Source organism: Mus caroli, unplaced genomic scaffold (genome assembly GCF_978045245.1).
Source record: "Mus caroli unplaced genomic scaffold, Mus_caroli_1 scaffold_8, whole genome shotgun sequence".
NCBI classification, from domain to species: domain Eukaryota; kingdom Metazoa; phylum Chordata; class Mammalia; order Rodentia; family Muridae; genus Mus; species Mus caroli.
This window is the reverse complement of record NW_028227263.1, coordinates 121,846,248-121,859,079: the sequence shown is the minus strand read 5'-3', so window position 1 is coordinate 121,859,079 and position 12,832 is coordinate 121,846,248. Positions and strand designations below refer to the sequence as shown.

General features: G+C 37.8%; 1 protein-coding gene across 1 annotated transcript; it reads left to right on the top strand.

Annotated features, from left to right (window-relative positions):
* The first annotated feature begins 8,901 nt into the window (after positions 1–8,901).
* On the top strand, positions 8,902–9,826 carry LOC147003395 (vomeronasal type-1 receptor 4-like). The gene has a single exon (XM_085840979.1). The coding sequence runs from the start codon at positions 8,902–8,904 to the stop codon at positions 9,817–9,819; it is 918 nt and encodes a 305-aa protein (XP_085697105.1). The 3' UTR covers positions 9,820–9,826.
* Positions 9,827–12,832: the final 3,006 nt, after the last annotated feature.

The window sequence follows — 12,832 nt, the reverse complement described above, 5'->3', positions numbered from 1 at the left end:
TTAATTCTGGATGAACATGGTCGTTTGGCTGAAGATAGGCATGCCATGACCTCGCCTATCCTTAAACAGGATGTCAAATGGAAAGATATCTTAACTGGAAAATGGTATGGCCCAGAACCCATTATTTCCAGATCCAGGGGAGCTGTTTGTGTTTTTCCACAGGGTCAAGAACACCCGGTTTGGGTACCAGAGAGGCTGATGCGAAAATTGCTCCCGCCAACAGAAATATAGATTGTAACAGTTCCAGAAGGACATATTTTTAGTGGAGTGTTGGCAGGGTATACTGCTGTGGTTGTGAAACTTCCCACCCTTGTGCCTATAGTAGATTTTGAAATATTTGTCACCTATGCCCATTGATGCTTCTCAGTGAGTGGTCCAATTTGAACCCCTTCTCAAATCTTTGCTTCTGTTTGAGAATGAGTTCATTCACCAAGAAATTAGGATAGAGATGGTCAATATTGTCCACAAGATAATTACACTTGGGACATCTATTATTGTCCCACAAACTCTGATGAATACACTTGTAGCAAAAGCTGTGGCCACATTTTGTCATGTATGCCTCCTCAATCATATCATAGCAGATGGGACTTTCTCTTATTTCTCCTTGCAACCATGAGGAATTCCATAGGAATAGACTTAGTTCAAGAACAGGTTGAAGAGTTGTATAAAGTTGTCCAAATGTCCTGTGTCTCGTCTACCCCTCTACAAGCTAATTTCTCCAACTCATAGATTTGTTGTAAGAGAAGGCCTGCATATGGTCAAACAGTATAAATAACAAGCTGAACAAGGGAGGGACTAAAGATGGCCTGATATTAGCTGAGGATGGAGAGAGGGAGGGAGGGTCACTTTTTTTCTGTTATGATTGACTCTCTGCCCATGGTCTGGTGCATGACCAGGCACCCATAACTCTATGGAAAGCACTCATGGAGTCACAGGGTAATTTTCAAAAGAGGATATGAAGTTAGAAACAGAGCCTGAAGGGAGAGAGACACAGGACCTGCATGTCTACATCAGGCCCTCTGTATCTATATTATAGCTGAGAGTTTAGTGTTTGGGGGATTTGTGAATATTTAAACAAGTGGGTCTCTCACTCTAGTCCCTTATCTTGGACTCTTTTCTTTTGTTTGTCAGTCTTGTTCAATTTTGATGTGTTAGTTTTTGTTTTCTCATAGTATATTGTTTTGTTATTTTTATTGGTTTTTGTTAATATTTTTATTTTATTATTATCCCTTAGAAGCCTGTTTGTTTCCTAATGAGAGACAGAAAGGGAATGGATATGGATGGGAAAAGAAAGGCTTAGGAACTGAGAGTAAAAGAGGGAGAAGAAACTGTAATCAGCATATACTATGTGAAAAAAATCTATTTTTTATAAAAAAAAAATAAAATAAAAGGAGGACAGAAAGCATGACTTGGGATATACTGGAAAGAGTAGAGAAATGGCAGAAAATGAGTGGTGTGTGAATGATTTAGGTTCATTGTTAATATATGTAAGCTTTTTTAAGAATAGAAAACAAAACATGTATATTTTCAACTTTATGAGGTAGAACCTTGCTGTGCAGCAGTGCCTAGAATCATAACACTTACAAAAAAGGGGTAGGTTTCAAACATGAGATGACATTTCACAATACCTTTCACAGGCTAGGATTTCAGGCACATGAAATTCTTTAGTTCTTAATAATATTAACTTGGTGGATTTCATTCAATTTGGGGGGTCAAACTCAGATCAGTCATCAAGCTCTGTGCACATCTACTCTCTCAGCCCTACCCATCCAACTTTCTATTGTCTTCTATTTCCATCAAATCCATTCCTCTTAAGAAGATGGCCTTCTCCACAATGTGACTAACCTGACAGGGGTCAAATCATTTAAAAATTGAATCACTGTATCATCAATTATCACTTAAAATAGTGCCTCAAAACAGTGGACTTTGTGCCCGCCTTCATCCCACTATGCTGGGATGTTAGTGTCTTAGTCCACTTCACTTGCTGCAAAAATCACCATGAATAAAACAACCAATGAAGAAAGGGTTTACTTTTTTACAGGTTACATGAATCATCAGGGGACACCCAGGACAGGAACCTGAACTTAACAACTGAAGCAGGAAGAGAAGATTGGCTTATTGGCTTGTTCCCCATACTTTACTTAGTATGTTTCCTGTGCTATCCAGACCACCTTCCCAGTGTGAGCACTTCCCCATTGACATAGGAACTACCATATCAACTATTATCAAGAAAATGCCCTACAGAATTGTCTACAGGTAATTTGATGAAAGCGTTTTCCCAATTGAGGTTAGTCTACCCAGAAAACTCTATCTTCTATACATTTGACAAAGAACTAACAGTAATGGTTGGGCTTAATCTTGTAAATCCCTCAGGATTAATATCTCTGTTCCTCCCCTGCTGTATCCAGAAAACATTGTTTCATTGATTTTATCAACTACCTCTGGCTCTAATTCTGCTCACCCCAAGTTCTACGAAGACACTTAAGCCTTGGTGGATAAGGTATGATATGTACATTCTAGTACTGAGTGAGCATACAAAACTCATATTGCTGTGCAACGACCAGTTGACTATTCCTGTGTTAATTAACTTTCAAGTAGCTTCTCTGATGAGGGTTGAGAGATGCACTGATCTACAAGTGTAGAAATACATCATCAAGAAATGTTTCAATTCTCTTCATTAAGAAGAACACTAGTATTAGGTTCTGTATCTGCCCACAGACAATACAAATAGTGCCTTTTGTGAGTTCTAGCTCATAGACAGAGCATTAAGTTGAATAAGAAAATAGTAAGTTTCACACATAACATATATGTCACTCTTGAATGAATGAGTATATCTCATCAAGGCCGTAATTGCTGTACCTGACAGGGTTCACAGAAGGGAGGGGTTTCTGACTACATTTCTCTACCAGTAGTGTATGTAGCACCTTTTAAGTAAGTGAAAACTGGGGGCTGGAGAGATGGCTGGGGCTGGAGAGATAGCTCAGCAGTTAAGAGCACTAACTGCTCTTCCAGAGGTCCTGAATTCAATTCCCAGCAACCACATGGTGGCTCACAGCCATCTGTAATGATATCTGATGCCCTCCTCTGCTGTGTTTCTAGACAGCAACAGTGTATTCATATATAATAAATAAATAAATTTTTAAAAGAAAGTGAAAACTGGGTTTTCCATATGAGTTCTTCACCCTTTCTTTTCTTTTCCAAATAGAGTTAATTTAATAAAATTATCATTCAGCGTTCTCCACCACATAGACCATCACATATGCAAATTATTACCATCAGTACTAATTGGTGCTAAATTATAGAAATCACATTCCATTCATCACAGGATCTGTTCCACTGAGCCAATACATTTTAACAAAAGAGTAACAAGCTCTTCTCTAGGAAATATTTATAAGGCATTTCTCTTTGTGCAAGAACCCATTGATAAGCACTATTTCAAAATTTAACAGTTTACTCTTCTAAAATATACAAGGCTTATATCTAGAGTGACCTTTTTATATAAAAAAGAGTATTGTTTTAGTATCTTTTCTTGAAATTTTTATCACTGCTCCATAATATGGCCATTGTTCCCATGTCTAACATCAGTTCAACATATGGTGTATTTCTGGGATGTTTATTCTAATCTATGTATCTATCTGTCTGGTTGTTTGTTTGTTTTAGGTTTTTTTTTTTTTACTTTTTTATTTATACTTTTTTTAATTAGGTATTTTCTTATTTTACATTTCAAATGCTATCCCAAAAGTCCCCCATACCCAACCCACCCACACCCCTACCTACCCACTCCCACTTCTTGGCCCTGGTGTTTCCCTGTACTGGGGCATATAAAGTTTGCAAGACCAAGGGGCCTCTCTTCCCAATGATGGCCGACTAGGCCATCTTCTGCTACATATGCAGCTAGAGACATGAGCTCTGCAGGTACTGGTTAGTTCTCAGGGCCCTCAATGGAGGAGCTAGAGAAGGTACCCAAGAAGCTAAAGGGGTCTGCAACCCTATTGGTGGTTCACCCTCCTTTCTTATACACCCCTGTGGACACATGAGTGGCATACAAACCTTCAAAGTAAGTTCCAGTTTGATTTCTGCATGTTCTGTGTGTCCAGTATATGGTGTCTTCAGCCTCTAAGTTTTGGAGAATTTCCAGTACTCTTGGTAACAGCCTGAGATGCTTGGGGGTGGGGTGGACTGTGGTTTGAGAGTTGTCAAGCAGCTAGAAAAAGAAGTCACCTAATCCTGGAATAGAGGTTTACATTAATCAATGTGAAATGTCTACTTGGGGGACTGTCTACCTAATATAGTGCAGTCTTATTAAAACTCATTTGAAATATGCATGTGAACATATTAAAGGATACCCCAATAGCACTATGTTTCTATACAGTTTTTTAAAAGACACTTAGTGTTAGTTATTCCTCTCCATAGTTTCTTGTCTACATTACCTCCTACATACACTGAAATTAACAGTTCATGTTCCATTATCACTCTTAGTTTTTTATAACACTGTATTTATTCTCCTATTTTTCAACATGCCATGACTCTTACAAACACCTGACATTTAAGATTATTCCTCATTATACATGTAATATTCAATTAGCCAACATAAATTTCACAGTTGAAATCATGGTTGTATGCTTGTCCTAGACAAACATAAGGAATCTGAGCAATTAATAACAAGTTATTCTTTTTTGTCTTATTTCCACATATATCCCATCTAAATGCTGGTATTTTCATTAGTAAAAAATACTGTGCAATAATAACTTGTTTCTCTTTAATAGCTGAGTAGTACTCCATTGTGTAAATGTACCATAATTTCTGTATCCATTCCTCTTTTGAGGGACATCTGGGTTCTTTCCAGCTTCTGGCTATTATAAATAGGGCTGCTATGAACATAGTGGAGCATGTGTCCTTTTTACCGGTTGGGACATCTTCTGGATATATGCCCAGGAGAGGTATTGCTGGATCCTCCGGTAGTACTATGTCCAATTTTCTGAGGAACCGCCAGACTGATTTCCAGAGTGGTTGTACAAGCTTGCAATCCCACCAACAATGGAGGAGTGTTCCTCTTTCTCCACATCCTCGCCAGCATCTGCTATCACCTGAATTTTTGGTCTTAGCCATTCTGACTGGTGTGAGGTGGAATCTCAGGGTTGTTTTGATTTGCATTTCCCTGATGATTAAGGATGTTGAACATTTTTTCAGGTGCTTCTCTGCCATTCGGTATTCCTCAGGTGAGAATTCTTTGTTCAGTTCTGAGCCCCATTTTTTAATGGGGTTATTTGACTTTCTGGAGTCCACCTTCTTGAGTTCTTTATATATATTGGATATTCGTCCCTTATCTGATTTAGGATAGGTGAAGATCCTTTCCCAATCTGTTGGTGGTTTTTTTGTCTTATTGATGGTGTCTTTAACCTTGCAGAAGCTTTGTAGTTTCATGAGGTCCCACTTGTCAATTCTCGATCTTACAGCACAAGCCATTACTGTCCTATTCAGGAATTTTTCCCCTGTGCCCATATCTTCAAGGCTTTCCCCCACTTTCTCCTTTATAAGGTTCAGTGTCTCTGGTTTTATGTGAAGTTCCTTGATCCACTTAGACTTGACCTTAGTACAAGGAGATAGGAATGGATCGATTCGCATTCTTCTACATGTTAACAACCAGTTGTGCCAGCACCATTTGTTGAAAATGCTGTCTTTCTTCCACTGGATGTTTTTAGCTCCCTTGTCGAAGATCAAGTGACCATAGGTGTGTGGGTTCATTTCTGGGTCTTCAATTCTATTCCATTGGTCTATTTGTCTGTCACTATACCAGTACCATGCAGTTTTTATCACAATTGCTCTGTAGTAGAGCTTTAGGTCCAGCATGGTGATTCCACCAGAGGTTCTTTTATCCTTGAGAAGAGTTTTTGCTATCCTAGGTTTTTTGTTATTCCAGATGAATTTGCAGATTGCACTTTCTAATTCGTTGAAGAATTGATTTAGAATTTTGATGGGATTGCATTGAATCTGTAGATTGCTTTTGGCAAGATAGGCATTTTTACAATGTTGATCCTGCCAATCCATGAGCATGGGAGATCTTTCCATCTTCTGAGATCTTCTAGAATTTCTTTCTTCAGAGACTTGAAGTTTTTATTATACAGGTCTTTCACTTCCTTAGTTAGAGTCACGCCAAGATATTTTATATTATTTGTGACTATTGAGAAGGGTGTTGTTTCCCTAATTTCTTTCTCAGCCTGTTTATTCTTTGTGTAGAGAAAGGCCATTGATTTGTTTGAGTTAATTTTATATCCAGCTACTTCACCGAAGCTGTTTATCAGGCTTAGGAGTTCTCTGGTGGAATTTTTAGGGTCACTTATATATACTATCATATCATCTGCAAAGAGTGATATTTTGACTTCATCTTTTCCAATTTGTATCCCTTTGATCTCCTTTTGTTGTCGAATTGCTCTGGCTAGGACTTCAAGTACAATGTTGAATAGGTATGGAGAAAGTGGACAGCCTTGTCTAGTCCCTGATTTTAGAGGGATTGCTTTTAATAAAAATATTTAAAAAAAATAACTTGTTTCTCATACATCCAAGTGTATGTTCTTTGTGCCTAAGACAATCTTGTTGAGGTATGAATGTCTATAATGGTTTAGAACATACAAGTCTTATATTTATAACCTGAGTTTTTACTTTTCATCATTGAATATCAAAATAAGTCCCTAGTATTCTATTATACCTAGAGAAGAAATGAGTGTGGATGGATCTATTTATTTCTTTATGATTGCTGGATCCATGTCTTTGTTTATTGTATATCCAGGTTCCTTCTTTACACAGCAGATTCTCAGATACTAACAAAGTATATTAGACTTCTGATAAGGATTCATGAGTATATCAGAAAATAAGTCACCATCTACCTTCAAAGAAGTGGATACTAGAATAACCCCAGAACCCAGGTGGGGAAAAATAGCTTCAATTAATAAATTTGTCAGAAGTATGTGTCCTGGGATAAACATGGGGAAAGTTGGAATGATGCAACTTCCACGGAAATTAGGAAAGCTGAATAACTTCTTGCCAGTTTTCTCCAAAGACCTATTGTCAGTATAATTTTGCAAGAGTGAAATAGTACTCTGTACAAATGCACATAATGTATCCCTTGTTTTACTCTTGAGCACCCCAATTCACATTTGACTACAAGATCAATTCAGAACTTAGATTCTCCCAAAGGGAACACGAAAACTCTCCCTAACTTCTGCCCAGGTACTCATTAACATCTAACAAACTCCTAGACATCATTAGTAAGCATCACAAAAGAATGGAGGATAAATGATTTTTCCTTCATGGGAGGTATCCCAAAGACACCATGCAGACAAATGTGCAGATGCCACAGATGACACAATAATATACTCTCTGAAGGATGTCACATCCATGTACCCTATTATTTTATGAGACTGGAAAACTAGACTCTGCTGGGTTACCTTCACAGCACTGCATGGAGACTAAGAAACCAATCTCCATTTCCTTGCATTCTTTCTCAGGCAAAGAGTGACACAGAGAATTTCTTCAATGTAACAGGCACTATGAGATATGATTCTTTAAGAGCTGGGCTCTGCAGCTGGCCTGCAGATGAGCATCTTCATCCTGACTGTGGCACAGAAGGTGGGATTCTTTCAACCATAGATTTCTGCTTAGAAATCTTTTCTCCTGTCTTCAGTGAAAATTGTGTTCTATAGCCAACATGAACCATTATTTCTTTTATAAGACTGCAGTTTAATACAAATAGGTAAATATTTTCCTTTCATCTCAAAGAAATGTCTGTGTCCTAGAATAGTACTCAGCAGAAAACAGCATTTAGTGTAACCTATGCATGTGAGATGTTGAATTTTATCTTGTGGGTAGAGGCCTTCATGCTCCTATAGAAAACAAATAAATGAGTAAAGTGGAGACTAGGCATCAGCTTGCAAAGGGTATAATACTGACTGTGTTAATAATTTTGGCAGGAAGCTGGAGATGATGTAGGTAAGACTCTGGCACCTGACATTTTAGACCAAAAATTAAGATCAGAAAAATTGTGAATAAATGTAATTTGTTAGCAGTTGGTTTTTTTCACATGGAGGATACATATGTAAACCTATATTCATCTGTGTGATTAGAACACAGGTGGATTTATCACAAATATTTCATATTTGGTTGTGTGGATGAATAGCATAAAAAAAATTCTCAAAAGCAAACAACTTAATATTCTACAACTGAATTTAGTTTCCAAACCTTATTGATTGTTAAATGTAACCATACATGTTATTAACATACACATTACTTTAAACATGTTACTTTAATATAAGAACATTTTAATAATTATTTTATGGTGTATTTTTCTTTTCTTTTCTTTTTTATGGATTAATTTATTTTAGTGGTGAAGATTCATTTCTTTTTCAGCCTCTTCTCTCTCCTAATTATGTTGAATTCTGATGCCAAAATCTGATGAAGGACTCTTTAATTTCTTATTGATTAAGTGATTTTTATTAATTTACATGCCATTTGCAGCATCCTCCCCTCCTAATTGTATTGAATTCTGATGATGGAATTACATACTCATACTAGTCTCTTTCCTGTCTTTATTCGTAATCAAAAGCCCATGGTATGTGAAAATGTGTGTTTTTGTGTAGGTTATTGACCTATGTGATCATAAAGATGTAGTTGCTTTACAAAATATCTCGAGGCAGGAGTGATTCAATAAGTATAAAATATTATTCTGAGTTACTGTCCCTATATTGTTCTCCAGGCAAAGTTCCTTTATTGTGATAGAATAGTGTCTCACTTATCAAGAGAAGAAATTATCCCAAATGAATTGATAAGCATGGACAATAGAACAGACACCTGAGGATAGCAGTGTCCTGCCTAATCATCACTCCAGGGTTGAATAATGGCCTCTCCATGTCTGCTCATGATAAATCCCTGAAAACCACTGAAGAAGTGGCTCTTCAGATCCTCTTGCTTTGCCAGTTTGGGGTTGGAACTGTGGCCAATGTCTGTCTGTTTGTCCATAATTTCTATCCAGTCTTGACTGGTTCTCAACAGAGGCCGAGACAGGTGCTTTTAAGCCACATAGCTGTAACCAATGCTTTGACTCTCTTCCTCACTATATTTCCAAACAACATGATGGCTTTTGCTCCAAGAAATCCTCTAACTGACCTCAAATGTAAATTAGAATTCTTCACTCGCCTGGTGGCAAGAAGCATAAACTTGTGTTCCACCTGTGTCCTGAGTATCCATCAGTTTGTCACTCTTGTTCCTGTTAATAAAGGAAAACTTATACTCAGAGCAAGTGTCACAAACATGGCAAGTTATTCTTGTTACAGTTGTTGGTTCTTCGGTGTCTTAAATAACATCCACATTCCAATTAAAGTCACTGGTCCACAGATAACAGACAATAATAATGACTCTAAAAGCAAGTTGTTCTGTTCCACTTTTGGATTCAGTGTAGGCATTATCTTCTTGCGATTTGCCCATGATGCCACATTCATGAGCATCATGGTCTGGACCAGTGTCTCCATGGTACTTCTCCTCCATAGACATCACCAGCGAATGCAGCACATCCTCACTCCCAATCAGAACCCCAGAGGCCAAGCTGAGACCAGAGCAACCCATACTATCCTTATGCTGGTGGTCACATTTGTTAACTTTTATCTTCTACATTGTATTTGTACCATCTTTCAAACATTTTTTATAGATTCTCGTCTCTTTGTGAGGCATGTTGGTGAAGTTTTTATTGCAGGTTTCCCTACAATTTCTCCCTTACTGTTGATCTTCAGAGATCCTAAGGCTCCTTGTTCTGTGCTCTTCAGCTGTTGAAAGCCAGAGTCACTGAAAAATGCCAAACACAGAAGGCAGTTTTATTAATACCATTAAGAATTTTATTCCATAAATATGCATTAAACATCTTTTGCATGAACAAGTCATGGTTCACACTACTTACTGCTCAATACATCTAGAATAAAGAAGAAAAGAGGCAAAGACAGCCCATGATCAAGAGCCTTAAGAGGCATAATCTCAGGACTAGGGAGGATGCCAACATCCAAATGAACATCTTCCCCTGAAAGATCGTGGCAAACTCTTCACTCTGGGCCATGGTGAAGCTGTTTTTCCAGTCATCAGAAACACCTGCCTGTCAGACCGGAAACAAAAGGTAATAGTACAACGAGGAGGCAAAGTTATCACTCTTTCTGTCAGTTGCTTCCCCAGTTACAAAATAGTTTTTCAGATTAAAATCAAGCCTCTAACCTTTTCAGCTGCCTGAAAATGACCACAGACAGCAGAGCCCACAAGATAAATATCTGGAGTGGTTATAGCTATCATGTAATGAAACTGAAACCCTGACTTGTGGTACTTATTCCTGTGAACAAAGAAATATTTTGGCAATTTTGTATTTGTATATGTATATTGGATGTGTATATATTTATGTGGATTCCCTCTACTTAAGATTAATAGGTGTCATTGCAAACACTAGCAAGATTTTGCTGAAAAAACCCAGATATAGCTGTTTCTTGTGAGACTATGCCGGGGCCTAGCAAACACAGAAGTGGATGCTCAAAGTCAGCTATTGGATTGATTACAGGGCTCCCAATGGAGGAGTTAGAGAAAGTACCTAAGGAGTTAAAGGGATCTGAAACCCTGTAGGTGCACAAACATTATGAACTAACCAGTACCCCGGAGCTCTTGACTCTAGCTGCATATGTATCAAAATATGGCCTAGTCAGCCATCACTGGAAAGAGAGGCCGATTGGACATGCAAACTTTATATGCCCCAGTACAGGGGAACGCCAGGGCCAAAAATATGGGAATGGGTGGGTAGGGAAGTGGGGGGAGGGTATGAGGGACTTTTGGGATAGCATTGGAAATGTAATTGAGGAAAATATGTAATAAAAAATATTTTTAAAAAAGAATAATAGGTGTCGGCCAGGCATGGTGGCACACGCCTTTAATCCCAGCACTGGGGAGGCAGAGGCAGGCAGATTTCTGAGTTCGAGGCCAGCCTGGTCTATAAAGTGATTTCCAGGACAGCCTGGGCTATACAGAGAAACCCTGTCTTGAAAAGCCAAAAAAAAATTAATAATAATAATAATAATAATAATAATAATAATAATAATAATAAGAGGTGTCAAACCCAGATACTATTGCAGATGCCAACAAAGATTTTGCTGACAGGAGCCTGATATAGCTGTCTCCTGAGAGGCTCTGCCACTGCCTGGAAAACACAGAAGTAGATGTTCACAGTCATCCATTAGACAGAGCACAGGATCCCCAATGAAGGGCCTAGAGAAAGTACCCAAGCAGCTGAAGGGGTCTGCAACCCTATAGGTGGAACAACAATATGAACTAACCAGTACCCCGAGAGCTTGTGTCTCTAGCTGCATATGTAGCAGAAGATGGCCTAATCGACCATCACTGGGAAGAGAGGCCCCTTGGTCTAGCAAACTTTATATACCCCAGTACAGGGTAACACCAGGGCCAAGAAGTGGAAGAGGGTGGGTAGGGGAGCAGGGTATGGGAAGGGTATAAGGGACTTTCGGGATAGCATTTGAAATGTAAATGAAGACAATATCTAATAAAAAATTGACTGATATATTTGAGTTACTTTTACATACTGCCATTTTGCTGAAGTTGTTTATCAGCTTTTTATCAGTTGTATATTAGTTCTCTGGTAGAATTTTTGGGTTGTTTATGTATACTATCATATCATTTGCAAACAGTGATACCTTGACTATTTCTTTGCCAGTTTGTATCCCCTTGATCTCCTTTTGTTGTCTTATTGCCCTAGCTAGAACTTTGAGTACTATATTGAATAGAGAGGGCATCCTTGTCTTATTCCTGATTTCAGTGGGATAGCTTCTAGTATGTCTCCATTTAATTTGATATTTGGTGTTGGTTAGCTGTTCATTGCTCTTATAATGTTTAGTCATTGCCCTTGAATTTCTGATCTAGCCAATACTTTTAACATGAAGGTGTCTTGTGTTTTGTAAAATGCTTTTTCAGCATCTAATGAGATAATCATGTGATTTTATTCTTTGAGTTTGTTTATATATAGTGGATTATGTTAATTGATTTTGTATATTGAGCCAACCTTGCATCCCTGGGATAAAGTCTACTTGGTCATAGTAGATGATGATTTTGATGTGTTCTTGGATTCAGTTTGCAAGAATTTTTTTGAGTATTTTTGCATTGATAATTCATAAGTGAAGTTGGCCTGAAGTTCTCTTTTTTGGTTGGGTCCTTGTGTGGTTTAGGTATCAGAGTGATTATGGCTTCATAGAATGAATTAAGTAGTGCTCCTTTTGTTTCTATTCTGTGGATAGTTGGAGGAGCTCTTCCTTGGAGGTCTGATAGAATTCTACACTAAAGACATCTGGCCCTGGGGTTTGTTTTGTTTTTGTTTTTGTTTTTGTTTTGTTTGTTTGTTTTAGGGTTGGGAGTTTTTTTAATGACTTCTTCTATTTCCTCATGGGGATATGGACCTGTTTAGATAGTTTACTTGCTCTTGATTCAACTTTGGTACATGATATCTGTCTCAAAAAGACATCCATTTCATCTGGATTTTCAGTTTTGTTGAGTATAGGCTTTTGTAGTAGAATCTGATGTTTTTTTGCATTTCTTCAGCTTCTGTTGTTATGTCTCCCTTTTCATTTCTAGTTTTGTTAATTTCAACACTGTCTCTGGGCCAGTTAGTTAGTTAGTTAGCTAGTTAGTTAGTTAGTTTAGCTATCAGTTTATTCATTTTATTGATGTTCTCAAAAAAAGGAAAAATAAACAGCTTTTAGTTTTATGGATTCTTTGTACCATTCTCTTTGTTTCTATTTGGTTGAATATT